Consider the following 20819-nt stretch of genomic DNA (forward strand, 5'->3'; position numbering starts at 1 on the left):
TCCCTGTTACAAAACCCTTTTTTTTCAGATAAATGCTGATCTTCGGATCTTTCTATTCATCAACGAATCCTGAAAAAAATTAATCAACTGTTTATACGGATAATAATAATAATAATAATAATAATAATAATAATAAATGTTTCTTGAACAGCAAATCAGCACATTAGAATAATTTCTGAAGGATCATGTGACACTGAAGACTGGAAAAATTATTCTGAAAATGTAGCTTTGATCACAGGAATAAAATTATGAGGCCTATTCTAATATATTCAATTAGAAAGCAGTTATTTTAAATAAAATAAAATCTCTCGTAATATTACTGCTTTTACTGTATTTTGGATCAAATAAATGCAGGCTTGGTAACTGTTCAAAAACTTTTGACTGGGAGTGTGTATGCCTGGTGTAAAGATGAAAATTAAATGTCAAAAACTCTCTTTCAACGCTTTTAAATTATTTACTGGCTTTAAAAATGACTGATAACAATAACCATAAAAATGCTTATTATCAGCATCGATAACCAGTCAGGCTGATAATCAGTCAACCCCTGTGAATTATATTGATGCTTTTAATAGATGTTTAAACTCTCAATCTGGCAGCACCCATTCACTCCAGAGTATCCACTGGTGAATAAGTGATGTAATGTTACATTTCTCTAATACTAAACAAACTCATATATATCTTGGATGGCCTTAGGGTGAGCAAATTTTCAGCAAATTTTAATTTTTGTTTGAACTATTCTTTCAACCACTCCATTGTTGTCCTAATTAGGTAAACGGGATTTGGAATAATCTCCCTCTACACCTGAAAGAAAACAGAGTTACGGTTAACGCCCAGAAAGATGCTTTGGTCCTTCAGACCGACTTCAAACTGTCCGTCTTCTACATGCGATCCGGTGCCGTTCAGGTGACCGTTCCCAGCCATTACTCAAACAGAATCTGTGGCATGTGTGGCAACTTTAACCACAAGACAGAAGACGACTTCAAGATCCCAGATGGGTCACATGTGCAGGACGCTCATGTTTTAGGGCAGAGAGTGTGTGAGGAGCCCACCCTGCCCAGGGTCTGCACAGACGCAGAGGAGAAGCAGTACACCAGCGAGGCTTACTGCGGCATGCTAACATCCAAACAAGGGCCATTCTCAATGTGCTTATCTGTTCTGAATGCAGATACTTTCTTCCAAAGCTGCATGTATGATATGTGCACAACTCACGGAGATCCTGACGCGCTCTGCAATGCCATCGAGGCCTTCAGTGCAACCTGCAAGAAAGCTGGGATCTCTGTTCTGGCCTGGAGGAACTCCACATTCTGTCGTACGTGCTTAACAATTACTCATATTAATTACAAATAACACTATATAAATCGTCCTTTAAATGTTAAAACAGGCATCAAGCAGCATGCATGAAACAGGCCTTGAGCTCTATCAAAATGCATTTAACCTTTAAAATTGCTTTGAAGCTTATCTCATCTCCACCCAAAGCTATGAAACAATGAGCACATTTAGTGTAAATACAGACCAGCAATTTACTAATGCCAGTATTGTTTGGCTAATCATAAATATAAATTAAGGCTTGATGTGTCAGATCAGACTACCTGATTTGAGTCACTAAGTCACTGATTAGAGCAAACTACCTCTCTGTAATCAGCAGTCTGGTCTCCACCTAACAACCCACACAGAAGTACTAGACATAGTCACTGGTTATTAATTAATCATCTCCCACACATTCACCGGCAGACCTGAAACTTTCCATTACAAACTACAAAGGCACTGGGAAACACACTGTGAATCTGTAAGTCAGATTAATTATGATTGATTCTCCTGGTTTGTGTTTTAGCTGTGACGTGTGGGCCTAACAGCCATTACACCGCCTGTGCCAGCGGCTGCCCTAAGACCTGCTCCACCCAGGACGCTACAGGGCTTTGTGGGATATGTGAAGAGCGCTGTGATTGTGACGATGGCTTTATGCTCAGCGGAGCAGCATGCGTATTAGCTGAAGACTGTGGATGCTGGGCTAATGAACAGCATTATTCGGTACTATAGCTTAGCCGTCTTATTGTTATCATCACATTATTATTTATACCTATCATTTGTCCTTACAAAGTTATACATTTAAATATTATAGCACACATACACATTGTACATGCACTACCAGTCAAAAGTTTTTGAACAGTAAGAGTTTTAATGTTTTTTAAAGAATTCTCATCTGCTCACCAAGCCTGCATTTATTTGATCAAAAAAGCAACACAAGCAGTACAATTGTCATATAGTTTTACTATTTAAAATACCTGCTTTCCATTTGAATATATTTTAAAATGTAATTTATTCCTGCAATCAAAGCTGAATTTTTTAGCATTATTACTCCAGTCTTCAGTACCATACGATCCTTCAGAAATCATTCTAACACACTGATTTGCTTTTCGAGAAACATTTATTATTATCATCAGTATTTAAAACAGTTGAGTACTCAGCAGTTGAGCTTCAGGATTCTTTAGAATCCAAAAACATCCAAAGATCAGAATTTTTCTGAAGTAAAAAGCTCTTAACATTAAACACTATATCACTCAAAAGCTTAGAGTCATAATTTCTTTTTTTTTTTTTTTTTGTAAAGAAATTATAGAAATTAATACTTTTATTTAGCAAGGATGCTTTAAATTGATCAAAAGTGATGATAAAGACGTTTGTAGTGTTACAAAAGATTTATATTTCAGATAAATGCTGATCTTCTGAACTTTCTATTCATCAAATAAACCTAAAAAATGTTTTCAACATAATATAACAATAATAATAAATGTTTTGAGCAGCAAATCAGAATATTAGAATGCTTTCTGAAAAATCATGTAATTGGAGTAATGATGGCAAAATTCAGCTTTGAAATCACAGGAATAAATTACATTTTAAAATATATTCAAATAGAAAACAATTCTTTTAAACAGTAAAAATGTCTCAAAATTAAAACATTAAAAATGTTACTGTTCAAAAACTTTTATTTTACTTACTAACAAAATAAAATAAATATGTTATACATGTTAGTACACATTATATTTTACTAAAATATTTCTGTGTATCTTACCAAAATAGTATGTTTCAGTACATTCTTTCTCTTTTGTCCTATCTAGATCACACAGACATTTATGGAGGGTGAATGTGAGCAACAATGCCAGTGTTTGGGCCAAGGGAACATTCAATGTTCACGTATGTCCTGCTTGGCTGATGAAGCGTGCATGGTTAAGGACGGCGTCTTGGGTTGCTTTCCATCGAGCCCGGCGACCTGCAGTGTCTACGGTGACCCCCATTACATTACTTTCGATGGCAAAGCCTACTCCTTCTGGGGCACCTGCAACTACACCATAGCAAAGACCTGCGGGCCTACTGACACCCCGTTCGAGATAACGGCACGAAATGAGGGAGAGAGCAACTCTCCAACTTCCTCTCTTAACTCTGTAGCTCTTCACACGAAAGGCCTACACATTGTCATCGGGAAGAACAAGCAAGTTTACGTGAGTGTCTTGTTTTTGTCATTTATTCGACTACACCATTAGTGCATACTGATGTAATGTATTCAGTTACACCACAAATATGCAGTTTTAAAAATAAGGAAAATATTAATTTGGCATGAGTTGCATACCAAAGGAATCATATCATGGGCAATGAGGGCTTGAAATACTATGAAAAATGCAAAAATGACAACTTTCAGCAACATCATACAGATAAATGCATCAACACATGACCATCCAATCTGGTGATTATACATGTGATCAGAAAATAGGGGAAGAAACATAGCACCAGAGAACCAGAAAACAAGCAAGCACTGTGTTAGAGTACAATTACGGGAAGTTCACGATCCCTCCACATTGTTTTCCACATTGCACTTATCTTTCATGATGTACCTAATCATTCATGATATACATGGACAGTTCGTGGAAAGAAATGTGGGCAGGAGCTGCCAAAATATATGACCCGTAATTAGTGATTACAGTAAGTAAAATGTTCATATTTTAAGTAAGTGATAAGAGACATGTTTGCTTATGCCGACATATGTTATCTTTAAGTGATAACATTTGAGGAGCGTCCTGATAATCACTTCTGCTTCACATAATCAGTACTCTGGCAAAGATATACAGCTGCAGTCCTTCAAATCTAAACTGGTCTCGTTTTTTTTAACCGAAGTATTCATCGCTATGTTATCAGTAAGATGACACTCTTTGGCCTTCACATTAGAGATAAAGCAATGTGCCAACAAATCAATGACCCAGTTTTAATTTCACAAATCTTCAAGATCTTTTTTATGATAGGCAATAATTTGAGATTATAATCAAATATCTCTTATCAAACATTTACTAAAACTGTCCTAGAAGAATACTAAACATACTCCAGATATTTTTACTACATTACAACTGTGTCAACTTTGCATCAGCTACCACAAACATTACATAAATAAATACGACAAAGATTCTGAAAGGATCATTTAGAAGGAGATTACACAACTACAATAAATGCATCATGACTTCATAATAGTAACAGGATCAATAGTATTTTGGCAGAATCTATGGCTATCATAGTTCATCTGCATAGTCTTAAAAGTTGAAACTTAAAAAAACACTTTCAGAAATGTCAGCGCAAAAAAAGCATATATAAAATAAAGCTTATTTTAGGACCATTGCAATTTTTTCTGTTGTGATATTAATTTTTACCTATTTTTGTACATTAGGAAAATCATTATTGCAATGCAACGCAAAACAAACAAAGAAAAAAAACTCATATTCCTATTATTGTATTGTGGTGGAAAACTAAGGTATTCTTAGTATAATTAGTAGCAACTGTTATAGTAATGTGAAGTTTTATAGTTAAGTCTAGATAGATAGATAGACAGACAGATAGTCATATGTGTAATCGTTAATCGTAACGGTACTAAATACAGGCCTCATTTTCTCGACAGGATTGATGAGACAGACTTAAAATGTTCCTTACCTTGACCAATATTTTTTTCTTTACTCCAGGCAAACGGTGCTCAGGTTCGCCTCCCTGCGGAGTTTAGTTCCTCTGTGTCTGTGATTGAGTCAGGACCTTATACTCAGATTAATACAAACTTCGGTCTGAGGCTGCTGTTTGGAAACTCCAGGTTGTTCGTCCAGGTGGATGAACGCTACAGAGGAGTGCTGTGCGGCCTCTGCGGTACCTACTCCGGAAGTCAGTTTGACGATTTTCTGACACCCGGCGGCAACACAGTAGCGAATCCGTACGAGTTCGCCAGCAGCTGGAATACCGACGACACCGACTGGCCGTAAGCACTCAATGAGTACTCTCCGTTGATTTCTAAAATATTACGTTAAATTGATAAAGACAGATAAAAAAGATATTGCGCAATGATTCTGACAGGTTACAATCGCTGTTTTGTGAACGAATCATTGTTCACGTTCACATTGTTCACGATGCGTTGATTTAGCGACTCACTGACTCAATTCACTGTTATGGATAAAATAGAAAAGTAATGATAACTGGTTCAGATTGTGAATTATAAAGGGGGTACAACATTTTGACAAATAATGAATTAATATAGATGCATTAAAATGCATTTATTTTACACTAAGTATAGTTCAAGTCTATTAACATTTTTACTGACATATAGCTTGAGACTTACTGATATAAAATTGTAATTAAACTTTATTTGGAGTGCTACTTGTGCACAGTGCACATTTCTTAATATTAAGTCTAAAATATGTTTTAATGTCACTATTAATGGGGATTTTATGATCTTTAAATAATATCAGTCTTTAAATGCAAAAAATGTACATGAAGTATACTTACAGTAGTTCCACTTTAGCACAATTAAATATAGCTGAGTTTATCATTAGTTGGACTTCAGCACTATTTCCACACAATTAAAGTGCATTAAGTACACAACTAGTTGTTCCAATTTAGCAGAATATACCAGTTTAGTATACTAAAAGTACAATTGTCGGGTATTTTTATTAAGTGCATAATATGTAAATGTATTTGTAGTATAAAATAAGCATAAAATAAACAGATTTGCAATATTGTATTATCATATAAATACATAATGCCCTTTTTTTCTACCTTTTTTCCAGTTGCACTAATGGCTCTCCATACCCTCCTGAGTGTCATTCAGACTTGGAGGATGAAGCATATACAAAATGCAGTGAACTGTATGAAGACGCTTTCAAAGAGTGCCACTGGTTTGTTCCACCACAGATTTATGTTAGCAGCTGTGTTTCTGATTACTGCATTTCCAAGGGCGACAAAGCTCAGCTCTGCACCTCTTTTGAGGACTATGTGTCTGCTTGTGAAATGACTGAGGTGTTTCTGCCAGATTGGAGGAATCACACCTTGTGCTGTAAGTGATCAGTAAAAATTAAAAAAAAATAAAAGCCTAGATGATACCTTACTTAGATATAATTAGTTATCTTTACCAGTGTTGGGGAGTAACTAGTTACATGTAACGGAATTACGTAATTTAATTACAAAATAAATGTAATTGTAATTAGTTACAGTTACTAAGAAAAAATATGTAATTAAATTACAGTTACTTTTGAAAAAAGCCAGTGATTACAAAGGGGATTACATCTGAATTTTTCCACACACCCACCCCCACTTACAGATTTAATTAACTTCTTTTAAATTGCATTGACTGCTCTAAAATAAGACACCAATGTTTCAGGAGTTTAGGACACAGAATAGGACACATGCTTATTCGATAACTGTTTTATTTCCTATTTGGGTTTATGCATAAACTTTATTTTTTAAGATGTTTTTCCAAGGCATTGTTAGATGCTAGTGTTTTCTGTCATAACTATGCAAACATTTGATTTCAAACCGAGTATCATAGCTATTAAAATATTTCTTGTTATGATGTTATTTATATTTTGATCTAATGACATACAAAAAAAAGCTGAATTTGTGGTGGCTGTGCTTTAAATTAAATTATTACACAGCTCAGACTCTTTTAGGGCAACTTAGGTCAGTGCTATATGGTTGATAATTTTTCTTGGCGGAAGCTTTGCATTTGGTTAAGTAATAAAATATTAAAGCTTAATTCAGTATTATGTGGACAATTTCTTAATTCTGTCATCCTGGTATCGTGGACTTGTTCTATTGTTTCATACAAACGCAGCTGCTGCCATTTTTTTTTTTTACATTGTAATGGATTATAAGAACTAACAAACTAGTACTATTACACAACTGAAATGTTGTGTAAGAAAACTGGTATGACTGCACTGTATCCCTAAAATGTCTAGTTTGAACTTGACGTTTTCTAGCAACTGATTTCTTCATGGAAGCTTTGTGTTCAAATATTTCAACTCAGATCTAATAATTTTGACAGGAAACATCTAAATAATCTATCAAGCAGCTGTGTAATAAGTGAGATAATGTACATTCAGCCAGTTGCTATCGCAAAATAAAAATGTATATTATCCCTTACTTATTATAATCCTAATTCAAGTGATAAAGGATTTTGAAAGTCTGACAGTAATCAGTGTTGAGTGCTACTGTAAGGTTAACTCTGCCTGGTTTAAATGTTTCAAAATGATTAACATTTGAAAATATTAGAAATTTAGAAAAGTAATCAAAAAGTAATTAAATGTAATAAGTTACATTACTTTAATAAAGTAATTGAAAAGTTACACTACTTATTACATTTTAAATCAAGTAACTTGTAATCTGTAACCTATTACATTTCCAAAGTAACCTTCCCAACACTGATCTTTACTTAGTTGCTATACTTACTAGGTTTTATTAAGTTACAGCTACTTTCAAGCGAGTAAAACAGTTTACTTACTACTTTGAGTGATGCTTACTTAAAATATTCAAGTAGCCACAAAGGAACCAATGACATTAATAAACCAGTTAGAGGCAGCAGTGCACTAATATGTTGCTAATTTGCAAAATAACAACAGAAGAAGAAGAAAAGCAATTTTTTGAGGTGGCAATTGTTAATCTGCAGTTATTTTTCATTAGTTACATTCACTCATTTCCCAAAGTCATCTTGAATGTTGTTTCAATGCAACCATATATTTGAGAGAACATCACATACGCTGACTTCATAAATTGATGTTGATTTTCGTAAAATGTTGTTGGTGTGTCTTATTTTATTTATTTATTTATTATTTTTATTTTTATTTTTTTTTTACTTACCATTATAGTGATTAATATTCCGTTTGGTTGGGCACTTGGAACTTTGTTTTTCTCATTATAATTTTCTTGATGCAGCAATGTAACATTAAGTCATAATTTTTGATTTCAAGGGAAGAAAAGTAATAAGTAGGTTGCTTTTAGAAAGTAACCTTGTAATTCTGATGTTTTGATTAGCTAAATCTTTTAATTCTTTAGCTGATGTATTTTGTATATTTATTAATGACGTTTCACAATTTTATTGTTCTTCATAAACACCTTGAGAAACTTTACTGGGTTGAGACAGTCCTTTAATATTTATGGTAATGTGCTCAAGTCACAGACTTCAACATTCAGCACGTGAATCACAACAGTGGTAACAATTCAATTTTATTTATTTTTAGTAATCGTGACAATAACCATTATATTATTTTATTTTCTCTTTTTGTTGTGCTACTACTGACACAAGTCAGTAAATAAAATTAGCAAATAAAAACAACAACAGTAAAACAAAGCAATTGCATAATTTATTCTTGCCGCAATGCACTCTGGGAGTCAGTGAGTAGCTATACTAAGTCAAGTGTAAGCCTAAAGTAAATGATTAAGTACCCCCTACAGTTCTTTTGTAGTTACTAGAACTCTCGTGTAAGTAAACTATACTAACTAAGCATTTGTCAGTACAACATACTATTCCTATTTCACTTTACTTAGTTTTTTTAAGGCAATCGGTTTGCATGCTTTTTTTAAGTAAGCCCAACTAATTAGATTTTACAGTGTATTAGATATTAGACTCTTTTTTTCTGTTTCCATACAGTTGCCAATCCACTCCCAACAGATAAACCCACACCACCTCCATCGTCTGCAAGTAAGCAGCCTCTCTTCTATCTATCGGTCTTTCTTTTTTTCCTTTCTGTATTTATTTTAATTCTTTTGTCATCACATAGGTTGCACATGGAGCTGTAACTTTGACCAGGATGAATGTGGGTGGGAACAACTTATCCAAGACAGTTTTGATTGGACCAGATGGTCAGGGTCAACACCATCAAACTTTACCGGGCCAGATGGTGACCACACCACAGGACGTAGGTTTGCTGGTAGACTATGGGATTCTGATGGCATTCTGTGAAGCAGACTTGTAAATACTTTTAAAAAATGGGTTGACTGCCTTATTCACCTCTCTGACTCTTTTATACAGGTGGCTATTACATGTATATCGAGGGGGATAGTGTGGTCCATGGCGACTCAGCCCGAATAATGAGCCCCATCTGCAACACTTCCGGCAAGCAGTGTTTGAGTTTCTGGTTTCACATGTATGGCCTGGCAAATGCAATGTCACTCAATCTCTATATATTTGAGAACAATCGTGCCATCAAAATATGGTCCAGAGCCAACAACCAGGGCAACAACTGGTACAAAGGCCAGGTTGAAATCCAACCACAACATCCTTTCGAGGTAAGTTACTGTATGTGTAGATTGCATGTAGAATGTGCTGAATTCAGAGGACATAATGTTAAATATGATGATGAGTGAGTGACTGTTTGTTGTTTCAGATCATCATAGAAGCCATCAGGGGCTCAGATCCTCACTCAGATGTATCCATAGACGATGTGGCCATAATGCATGGTGCATGTGACTGTAAGTCATGTATATATAAATCTATTACAAACTGAAGCTGATTCTTTTTTGTGGCATGATCTGTGACTACTTTCTGTCTTTTTTTAAGCATAGTTTATCTCAAAAATACTACTTAAGACTCTTCTTCAGAAATGCTGCTGTTAACTGAATATTTATATTTAAAGTATATTTTATATATAATATTTTTTGCATTTTATATTTTGACTAAAACAAGCTCCAACTAATTTGATCTCAAAATATTGGCAGATTTGTCTGTAGAAGATCTGCACTCGACTCTGGCACCCCATCCATCTACTCCAGACTTATTTGACCCCCATCCAAGTAAGATTTCCTATATTAATTATTTATCTATATTAATTATCTCCTGTTGTTTTATCAAGTGAGATGAGATGTTCACACAGTATTCATAGGTAATTGTCCATGTACATGTTTTTGTAGTTCAAACTGCAGAGGACATGAGTCTAATTTTCATGGAATGCATGAACTGATAAAATGTACAGTCTATCTTCAATGCAATTGAAACATGTGTCTTGTGAAAATAAACGTAAAGTGGATGGATTGTGAAGAGTGGGAGTTAGACACACAAGGGGAGTGAGTGAATGAAAAGTAACAGGGATTTGTGTGATATCAGACATCAGTTTATAGTTTCTCATGTTGGTGGATCAGAGTCTGCTTGCATGATGATTATTTGGTTGCTTTACTTTGACAGTTTGTAGCATCGACTGCGATTTTGAAAACGACATCTGCAGTTGGACTCAGATGATGACTGATGTTTTTGATTGGACAAGACACAGTGGCTCCACTTCCACATCAATGACTGGTCCCTCCTCTGACCACACAACAGGAAGTAGGTTAATTTCACATATTATTTCACATATTGTTCAAGTTTTTCTGACCATTTTCCTAATACTTTTTTTTTGGTCCAGGTGGTTTTTATATGTACATTGAGGGTGACAGTGCTGCCCATGGTGACACGGCCCGTCTCCTCAGTGCAGAATGTGCTGACACTCAACCTCAGTGTCTTCAGTTCTGGTACTACATGCATGGTTCCAGCTGGACCATGGGACTGAGCGTCTACCTGCTGCAACATGGCAATGTGGGCACGGAGGTCTGGAGAATGAGAGAAAACCAAGGAAACATGTGGCATCTTGCACGGGTGGACCTGAGATCAGATGTAAAGTTCAAGGTCAGAAAATATCTGAGAACTACCTAATCTTCTTTAAATGCTCTATATGTTAAAGTAAATACTGTGCTGTTGATCTATCAGGTGATCTTTGAAGGACAGAGAGGAAGTTCAGCCCTGTCAGATGTTGCCATTGATGACATCACACTGCACAGAGGGGCCTGTAGCGGTATGTTTCTACTCTGTGCTGGCCCTTAGTAAAAAATTAAGCAACTCAGCAGAACAACTATTTCATTTTGCAAAAGAGTTGTGAACTTAATGTGTTAACAGTTGTAAATATCTTTCAGATTTACCAAACCAAGTGGCTCCACGTTTAGTCCTATTGCCACCAGCTGCACCCATCCAACGTAGAACAGTTCCAAACACCTCAGCATGTGAGCTTACTATCTACTATCACAGTGTGATCACATTCTGTTATGACTGATGATGCCACAACACTCCCTCAATTAATTATCTGCATCTTCCATTGTTTTTAGAAAAAGACTAATGAAACCATTAATGAAATTTGATTCTTTCCTCCAGCTTGTCTCATCAACTGTGATTTTGAAAAAGACATTTGCGCTTGGACTCAGTTGCCGACTGATGTTTTTGATTGGACGAGAAACAGAGGCTCCACCCCCACATCAATGACTGGCCCCTCCTCTGACCACACAACAGGAAGTAGGTGTTATTTTCTAGGTCATGAAATCATTCTGTAATTTTAAGATTAAAATCATAATTATTTTACATGAATAAATTAATAGGTGCATTGCACAATTTCCTTTCCAGGTGGTTTTTATATGTACATTGAGGGTGACAGTGCTACCCATGGTGACACGGCCCGTCTCCTCAGTGCAGAATGCGCTGACACTCAACCTCAGTGTCTTCAGTTCTGGTACCACATGTATGGCTCCAGCTGGACCATGGGACTGAGCGTCTACCTGCTGCAATATGGCAATGTGGCCAAGGAGGTGTGGAGAATGAGAGAAAACCAGGGTAACATGTGGCATCTTGCACGGGTGGACCTGAGACCAGAAGTCAAGTTCAATGTCAGTGAATCTTCTTGGAATGCTTTATTATATATAATTAAATGCAATAAACTATGGCTAGAAATATATCAGCAGTGACATTAGGAGACATAGAAAAATATGTTATTGATCTATCAGGTGATCTTTGAGGGACGAAGAGGAAGCTCAGCCTGGTCAGATGTTGCCATTGATGACGTCTCACTGCACAGAGGAGCCTGTAGCGGTATGTTTCTACTCTGCTGCGACCCTTTGTAAAAACAATCAATTTACTCATCAGAATGAGATTTGCAAAGGAGTTCTTCACTTAAAATGTTAACAATTGTAAATATCTTTCAGATTTGCCAAACCCGGTGACTCCTTCTTTAGTTCCATTGCCACCCACTACAACAACGCCACAGCCTGCACCCATCCAAACTACAGAAACACCAAACACCTCAGCATGTAAGCTCACTATCCTCCACCGCAGTGTGATCACATTCTGTTATGACTGATGATGCCACAACACTCACACAATTAATTATCTGCATCTTCCATTGTTTTCAGAAAGAGACTAATTAAACCATTAATGTAATTTGATTCTTTCCTCCAGCTTGTGTCATCAACTGTGATTTTGAAAAAGACATTTGCGCTTGGACTCAGTTGCCGACTGATGTTTTTGATTGGATGAGAAACAAAGGCTCCACCCCCACATCAATGACTGGCCCCTCCTCTGACCACACAACAGGAAGTAGGTGTTATTTTCTAGGTCATGAAATCATTCTGTAATTGTAAGATTAAAATCATAATTATTTTACATGAATAAATTAATAGGTGCATTGCACAATTTCCTTTCCAGGTGGTTTTTATATGTACATTGAGGGTGACAGTGCTACCCATGGTGACACGGCCCGTCTCCTCAGTGCAGAATGCGCTGACACTCAACCTCAGTGTCTTCAGTTCTGGTACCACATGTATGGCTCCAGCTGGACCATGGGACTGAGCGTCTACCTGCTGCAATATGGCAATGTGGCCAAGGAGGTGTGGAGAATGAGAGAAAACCAGGGTAACATGTGGCATCTTGCACAGGTGGACCTGAGACCAGATGTTAAGTTCAGGTCAGTAAAAGTGAAACTTCTTGGAATGCTTTATTAAATGCTAATTAAAAGTAAACAGTACTAAACTATGAGTTTAGGAAATATATCAGCAGTGAAAAAGCATTAAGAAAAATGTTTGACATTTAGAAAAACAAAATCTGTTACTAATCTATCAGGTGATCTTTGAGGGACGAAGAGGAAGCTCAGCCCGGTCAGATGTTGCCATTGATGACGTCTCACTGCACAAAGGAGCCTGTAGCCGTATGTTTCTACTCTGTGCTGGCCCTTAGTAAAAATTTAAGCAACTCAGCAGAACAACTATTACATTTTGCAAAAGAGTTGTGAACTTAATGTGTTAACAGTTGTAAATATCTTTCAGATTTACCAAACCAAGTGGCTCCACGATTAGACCTATTGCCACCAGCTGCACCCATCCAACGTAGAACAGTTCCAAACACCTCAGCTTGTGAGCTTACTATCCACTACCTCAGTGTGATCACATTCTGTTATGATTGATGATGCCATAACACTCCCATAATTAATTATCTGCATCTTCCATTGTTTTCAGAAAGAGACTAATGAAACCATTAATGAAATTTGCTTCTTTCCTCCAGCTTGTCACATAAACTGTGATTTTGAAAAAGACATTTGCGCTTGGACTCAGTTGCCGACTGATGTTTTTGATTGGATGAGAAACAAAGGCTCCACCCCCACATCAATGACTGGCCCCTCCTCTGACCACACAACAGGAAGTAGGTCTTAAAATCATTCTATAATTTTAAGATCAAAATCATAATCATTTTGCATTAATAAATTACTAGGTGTCACACAACTTCTGTAGGTCTTGTTTTCTAAGTCTTAAGATCATTTTACCACCAAAATTATAAGTTATTTCAGGTTAATAAATTAAAAGTACTGTTGCACAAATTCTCTTCCTGTTGACAATTTCTCTGCTAAACAATCTCCTAATCCTAATTTCAATGAATTAATTAGTGTGTCACACAAATTTTTTTTCCAGGTGGTTTTTATATGTACATCGAGGGTGACAGCGCTACCCATGGTGACACGGCCCGTCTCCTCAGTGCAGAATGCGCTGACACTCAACCTCAGTGTCTTCAGTTCTGGTACCACATGTATGGCTCCAGCTGGACCATGGGACTGAGCGTCTACCTGCTGCAATATGGCAATGTGGCCAAGGAGGTGTGGAGAATGAGAGAAGACCAGGGAAACATGTGGCATTTTGCACAGGTGGACCTGAGACCAGATGTTAAGTTCCAGGTCAGTAAAAGCTTGAGAACTACTGTATCTAATCTTCATTAAATGCTCCACTTTAAATAAACAGTACTAAACTTTTTATCAGTTTAGGATAAGGTACTTCTTCTATATAGTATATCTTCATTATGTTTTGGTAAAAAGCGTATTAAGAAAAATGTTTGAGTTGCATTTAGTAAAGAACAAAATCTGTTATTGATCTATCAGGTGATCTTTGAGGGACGAAGAGGAAGCTCAGCCCGGTCAGATGTTGCCATTGATGACGTCTCACTGCACAAAGGAGCCTGTAGCGGTATGTTTCTACTCCGCTGCGGCCCTTAGTGAAAACATTTAGCTTTAAAAACAAGTCAGCTTACTCAGCAGAATGACATTTGCAAAGGAGTTTTTAAGTTAAAATGTTAATGGTTGTAAATATCTTTTAGATTTACCAAACCTTGGGAATCCTCCTTCAGTTCCATTGCCACCCACTACAACAACGCCACAGACTGCACCCATCCAAACTACAGAAACAATGCCACAGCCTGGACCCATCCATACTACAGAAACACCAAACACCTCAGCATGTGAGCTTACTATCTACTACCACAGTGTGATCACATTCTGTTATGACTGATGATGCCACAACACTCCCTCAATTAATTATCTGCAGCTTCCATTGTTTTCAGAAAGAGACTAATGAAACCATTAATGAAATTTGATTCTTTCCTCCAGCTTGTGTCATCAACTGTGATTTTGAAAAAGACATTTGCGCTTGGACTCAGTTGCCGACTGATGTTTTTGATTGGACGAGAAACAGAGGCTCCACCCCCACATCAATGACTGGCCCCTCCTCTGACCACTCAACAGGAAGTAGGTGTTATTTTCTAGGTCTTGAAATCATTCTGTAATTTTAAGATTAAAATCATAATTATTTTACATGAATAAATTAATAGGTGCATTGTACATTTTCCTTTCCAGGTGGTTTTTATATGTACATTGAGGGTGACAGTGCTACCCATGGTGACACGGCCCGTCTCCTCAGTGCAGAATGCGCTGACACTCAACCTCAGTGTCTTCAGTTCTGGTACCACATGTATGGCTCCAGCTGGACCATGGGACTGAGCGTCTACCTGCTGCAATATGGCAATGTGGCCAAGGAGGTGTGGAGAATGAGAGAAGACCAGGGAAACATGTGGCATTTTGCACAGGTGGACCTGAGACCAGATGTTAAATTCCAGGTCAGTAAAAGCTTGAGAACTACAGTATCTAATCTTCATTAAATGCTCCACGTTAAACGTTACGGAACTTTTTATTAGTTTACCATGAGGTGCAGGCTTGAACCTCTTCTATATAGTATATCCTAATTACTTTTTGGCAAAGAAAAATGTTTGAGTGGCATTTAGTAAAGAAAAAAATCTCTATTATTGATCTACCAGGTGATCTTTGAGGGACGAAGAGGAAGCTCAGCCCGATCAGATGTTGCTATTGATGACGTCTCACTGCACAAAGGAGCCTGTAGTGGTATGTTTCTCCTATCTCTGGAGTCCTTTAGTTTAAACAGCCCAATGTGTTAAGACTTGTAAATAGATTTAATAGAAGTATAATCCAACTTCAATACCTAAGCATGCAAGCAAAACCTCTCTCTCTGTCTCTGCAGAGATCACTCTTTCTGGTACACGTGGAAATTCTGACAGCATTAGCAAAAATAACATGATAAAACCGAATGAGGAGGGGGGCAAAGAACGAGAAAGAGTTTGGAGAGAGTTGGAAAGCAACAGATGACAAAATCACAGCAAGACGGAGGTAAAGAGCCTTTTATATACAGTATACTGTATACTCTATATGCACATGTGATTGTAATTTACTTACCATGCATTTATGCAATTATACTTTTTTATACTAATTATACAATACTTTTTATAGTGCATGTTATATAGTTGTACATTTATGTAAGAAAATAAGCTGTATTGTATGTTTTGGTTTAATAGCTGTTCTTCTTTCTGCTCATATATAATATATGAGATGAAATTATGCAGTTGTTTAAGAAACACTGATGTTAGCTGTTGTTTTTTTAACAAACATGATTGACATCAGTATGTTAATTTGCCTTTAATCTTTGGTATGCAGGCGATCCCTGCAGTTCAAGGAACGTTTTCGGGCTTAAGTTGAAACACTTCCTTCATACGAAGCAAACGATTACCTGAAAACACCTGTCATCTGTCAATATGGACCCCCTCTACATCATAGCTCATGAACTACTCAAACCAGTTTTAGCAAGAGCATTTGGTGTGCAAGTGTTGTTTACCTAGGACATATCTGTTATCACCTCTTACATAGTAATTTCATATTACCAGTTACAGATAACACCATAGAAAGATACAGTAATTTTTTTCCTCAAGTTCACACAGGACTGTAACCTCAGGACATTAATTATGAGAACGTTACATTAATGTTTGAACATCCACAGAATGTGCAATTACTTATTTTAATTTTCAATATTTAATCTGTTTTATCATTTAAAAAAACTAGCTAACTTCTTTTTGTTAAAATTATGTAATATGCATGTTATCTCTTTTTGTCTTTCATTTAATAAACATTATTTCATTCAATAAAACAGTTTTTGAAGGGCCTGTTATTTCTTTAACTTTGTATATTTATGATTCTACAAAATCAGCTTAGCAAGATGCAGATGCAAAACAATATGTAGCCTCAAGAAAATTCAGCAGCTGTACTTAAACACAGTGAAGTGGCATCATCAATAACCTTACCACCATCATTACCATCAGCAGAAACACCATCGAATTAATTTTACCATATTCATCATCATTACCAACCAAACCATTATTTCAATCATCCTCACTGTCATCTCCAACTTCACTACTACTATCATCATCACAAAACTCAACATCATTCTCAGCATCATCTTCACCACCACCATCATCATCATTATTATCCTTGCCATCATCACCAACCCCCCCCCATTTAATCCATCCTTAATATCAATTTAAAAAACGACATGTTTTTCACTAGGTGGCACTACAGCATAAAACATGCGTAAACAGCAGGTCACTGGAGCAGATGTACTGTGTTATACTGTAAAATGAGATTAAAAATCTCCAAAAAAGACAAAAATGTAATCAGATTTTACAACACATATTCTCAATTCTCTATTGAGCTATAAGCAAAAATGTATAGCCCACACAAATATTAGGTTAATTATACTGGTTTTAGATCTAGTGTGAATGTTTTGCATTTACATTTAACAAACAAATATGCTTTAATATAGTTTAATAAAATTTGAATCTGAGTGACCTCTTTATCTTTTCATCTGCTTGTGTACTTCGTTCATAGAAAATATTTTGAATTATATACATAACACGAAACATTTTTGTGGGTGCAATCTTTGTAGCAAACCCATTTTCCAGCATTCCACTGCAATTACTTTCTTTTGAGGAACATAACTTTATATCTTGACGCCAAGTGTCGTAGCAAATGCGTATTAAATTGCCAGTAAGAGGAAGCAGTAATGAACATAGTGGTCGTCATTTACTCCCGGCATCTGAGCTGCTGAAGATGCAGTGGATTACGTTTGTTTGTGAAGGGAATGCGCCTCCCGATCTACATAAATGCGTCTATGTTCACGCAAATCATTCGTGATCCAGCTTCACTTACAGCAGAAGTGAGTATAAGGGTTTTTTTTATGAATGTTTGTGATCGCCTTTCCTAATAATGTGCTAGTTAGTAAGTTTAGCGGCTAAATGCAGCTAAAGTAAACAGGCTTGTCACTCCACAGAGAGAAGAGAGGGGCGGGGCAAGCAGAGTTCATCTGCATTTAAAGTGGCCTCGACCAGAATAGGATGATTTTTGCAGAGCTGATTTTGGCAAGGTAAAAAGGGTGTTGTTTTACACTACCATCTGTCACTGGTCCAAGTCAAACTCTCAGAACATTCCGAGTTTACACGTTGTCATTACGAGTTCAGGAGCACTTGAGGGCTTTGGCGTTTATAGTGTTGCCATAGAAACTCATAATTCAGATGGAGTAGAGTCACGTGTTTTCATCTCGGAATTATGAGATGGCGTGAATGCAGCATCAGTTTCTGAATGAATCCGCGTTTTGAACCAATGGTGTGAATGACTCAAAAAGACATTTACCGCCACCTGCTGGCAGATTTAGTTTCTCACTTAGAGAATCATTTAATTTAAATAATAATAATAATAATAACAACATTAAAGGAATAGTTCACCCCAAAAAATTTACTCACCCTCATGTCGTTTCAAACCTTTCTTTTGTGGAACATTAAAGAAGGTATTTTGAAGACTGCTGGTAACAAAGTTATTTTGATCACCATGACTTTCATTATATGAACAAAAAATACTGAGACGTTACTCTAATGATCTTCTTTTATGTTCCATATTTCACATTAGGCAGTTGCAGTCTAAATGTTTATGTGTAATACATTTTATGCTGAATCAAATAAACTATTTCTTTCTAAAGCCACAATTTGTAATCTCTACTTGCTACTTTCTCATTTAAATGAAAGTAACTTTAAATAATCTTTTGTGGGTATTTTCAAAGTCAAATTTATATTTCAATTAATATGTGATTAATTCGATTAATTAATCGACACATCATGTAATTTACATTTAGACATTTAGCAGATGCTTTTTTCCAAAGCGACTTACAAAAGAGGACAATGGAGGCAATTAAAAATCAACAAAAGAGCAATAACGTGCAAGTGCTATGAGAAGTCTCAGTTAGCCTAATGCAGAACACGTAACAAGGTTTTTTTTTAAATAATAAAATATATATTTTTTATAACAGAAAAAGAATAGCAAGCTAGTGTTAGAGGCCTTCTTTTTTGCTTTTTGTTAATTTGTATAATAAATAAAGAAAAAAATTAGCAATGAGAAGATGAATAGTGTGTAAGTCTTAAAGGGCAAGTTCTTTTTTTATATATATATAAAGAATAGAATTAGAATTAGAATAGAGTCAGTGTTTTTTTAGGTAAACATTAATGCCTTCTTTATGCAAGCAGCTACTGGTAGCCAGTGCAAATTGATAAAGGGAGGTGTGACGTGCGTTCTTTTCGGCTCATTAAGAATTAATCTTGCAGCCGCATTCTGGACTAATTTTAAAGGTTTGATAGAACTGTCTGAAAGACCTGCCAAAAGAGCACGGCAATAGTCCAGCCAGTAATTAATTAGATTAAAAAATGTAATGGACTGACAGCCCTAATTTTAATATATTGCAAACAGAGATTTTAAAGCAGTCTTTAATAGAAAAGTTTTCTTGCGCTCTTTGGAAAATCAGTATTTTTTTTAGACAAACAGGAAGTAGCATGTTAAATATTAAATTCTGCATCAATCAAAGATGAACCAGAATGACAAGATACATGTAAAAAGCTAAATGTTTAAAACATGAGTAGTACAAGGAAATGATGCCAGTGTCTGGGTGTGAATTTCACTAATGCTTCACTTTAAAAAAAAAACACCCAAACCGCAATGTGCACACTCAGCTGGACTAAGATGAAGGTCTCAGATGCTCGCTCCTGGCTTCTCCTATTGTTCCTGGTCCAAACTGACAGAAACCAGGTTTCAGGTAAGACTGACAGCATGCTTCAGTTCTGTGAGAAACTACAGCAATTATGAGAGCTTCAACCAAGCGCTCCATCATGTTTATGACTGTGCTGTGTGAGAAGTAAGTTTTTTTAACAATTAAATCTGGACAATTTTTGGGTGAAAGAGAGCAGTAAAGCTGTTGTAGAGAGTCAGATCTGTATTTTACAAAAGCAAAGAATACACATCTTGGTTAAAAGCGCTTTGTGTGTTCATGTTTCATATCTTTTAGCCCAGTGTTCAGTACCTACAGTGCTCTGCTGTGCTGGAAAGAATAGCCAGTGCAAGCGTGGTGGGTGTTTTTGTGATGAGTACTGCGTCACAAAAACGGACTGCTGTGATGACTACAATCAGACATGCATTCAGTGTAAGACTAAATACTCTTGATATAAAATATACATGTTTATAATCAGCTCAACATTGCCTAATAAGATAATCTTTAACATTTCAGTGAGATATTATTCTTTAAACAAGAACATGCCATAACGCACTGTAATACAATTTACCTTTAATTTAAGTTTCCATAATTTAGAGAGGATACTGGTATCTGAATATTAATCAGTACTCTAACTAACTAAACTAATAAATAAAATACAAACTACAACCCTGCCTCTATTTATTTATATATGATAAACCAGAATTAAAACATTCCTGTTTATAAATAAAAATCTATTTGTTTTTCATATTTATTTCATACTCTTCAACATTAACCATTTTTCACCATCCTCATCTCCAGCTTCACTAGCATCCTCAACATCGCCTTCAGCTGCCACATCATCATCAACCTCACCACCATCTTCATCCTCTCTATCTACAACCAACCAATCATCATCATCACCAACCTCAGAACCACCTTCTTCTTCATCCCCACCACCAATCTCTGCATCCTCATCAACACCTCAACAAAGAAGTACATTGAATCATCATACC

The 20819-nt window shown here is 36.2% G+C and overlaps 1 protein-coding gene and 1 long non-coding RNA gene across 5 annotated transcripts in view; one reads left to right on the forward strand and one right to left on the reverse strand.

Annotated features, from left to right (window-relative positions):
• LOC127152895 (uncharacterized) overlaps positions 1 to 5105 on the reverse strand; it is a 31188-nt gene extending 26083 nt beyond the window's left edge. The window contains exon 1 of the long non-coding RNA XR_007825141.1: positions 4966 to 5105. This is a non-coding gene — a long non-coding RNA (uncharacterized LOC127152895). The remainder of the gene's footprint in view (positions 1 to 4965) is intronic.
• Positions 1 to 16862, forward strand: part of wu:fb63a08 (MAM and LDL-receptor class A domain-containing protein 1) — a 28173-nt gene extending 11311 nt beyond the window's left edge. The window contains exons 7-37 of one of the 4 annotated variants that reach the window (XM_051093751.1): positions 769 to 1309; positions 1832 to 2028; positions 3114 to 3494; positions 4995 to 5278; positions 6084 to 6349; positions 8939 to 8989; positions 9069 to 9206; positions 9320 to 9576; positions 9675 to 9759; positions 10006 to 10080; positions 10469 to 10606; positions 10686 to 10945; positions 11027 to 11111; positions 11230 to 11316; positions 11465 to 11602; positions 11711 to 11970; positions 12088 to 12172; positions 12286 to 12390; positions 12539 to 12676; positions 12785 to 13041; positions 13196 to 13283; positions 13402 to 13488; positions 13637 to 13774; positions 14041 to 14300; positions 14502 to 14586; positions 14717 to 14857; positions 15006 to 15143; positions 15252 to 15511; positions 15710 to 15794; positions 15931 to 16076; positions 16401 to 16855. In XM_051093751.1, coding sequence (XP_050949708.1) covers positions 769 to 1309; positions 1832 to 2028; positions 3114 to 3494; positions 4995 to 5278; positions 6084 to 6349; positions 8939 to 8989; positions 9069 to 9206; positions 9320 to 9576; positions 9675 to 9759; positions 10006 to 10080; positions 10469 to 10606; positions 10686 to 10945; positions 11027 to 11111; positions 11230 to 11316; positions 11465 to 11602; positions 11711 to 11970; positions 12088 to 12172; positions 12286 to 12390; positions 12539 to 12676; positions 12785 to 13041; positions 13196 to 13283; positions 13402 to 13488; positions 13637 to 13774; positions 14041 to 14300; positions 14502 to 14586; positions 14717 to 14857; positions 15006 to 15143; positions 15252 to 15511; positions 15710 to 15794; positions 15931 to 16055 — 5235 coding nt within the window. In that variant the 3' untranslated portion in view covers positions 16056 to 16076; positions 16401 to 16855. Of the gene's footprint in view, positions 1 to 768; positions 1310 to 1831; positions 2029 to 3113; positions 3495 to 4994; positions 5279 to 6083; positions 6350 to 8938; positions 8990 to 9068; positions 9207 to 9319; positions 9577 to 9674; positions 9760 to 10005; positions 10081 to 10468; positions 10607 to 10685; positions 10946 to 11026; positions 11112 to 11229; positions 11317 to 11464; positions 11603 to 11710; positions 11971 to 12087; positions 12173 to 12285; positions 12391 to 12538; positions 12677 to 12784; positions 13042 to 13195; positions 13284 to 13401; positions 13489 to 13636; positions 13775 to 14040; positions 14301 to 14501; positions 14587 to 14716; positions 14858 to 15005; positions 15144 to 15251; positions 15512 to 15709; positions 15795 to 15930; positions 16077 to 16400 lie in introns of all 4 variants that reach the window. The other 3 variants (XM_051093765.1, XM_051093759.1, XM_051093774.1) reach the window with 3 other exon arrangements.
• Positions 16863 to 20819: the final 3957 nt, after the last annotated feature.

Source organism: Labeo rohita, chromosome 2, assembly GCF_022985175.1.
Source record: "Labeo rohita strain BAU-BD-2019 chromosome 2, IGBB_LRoh.1.0, whole genome shotgun sequence".
NCBI classification, from domain to species: domain Eukaryota; kingdom Metazoa; phylum Chordata; class Actinopteri; order Cypriniformes; family Cyprinidae; genus Labeo; species Labeo rohita.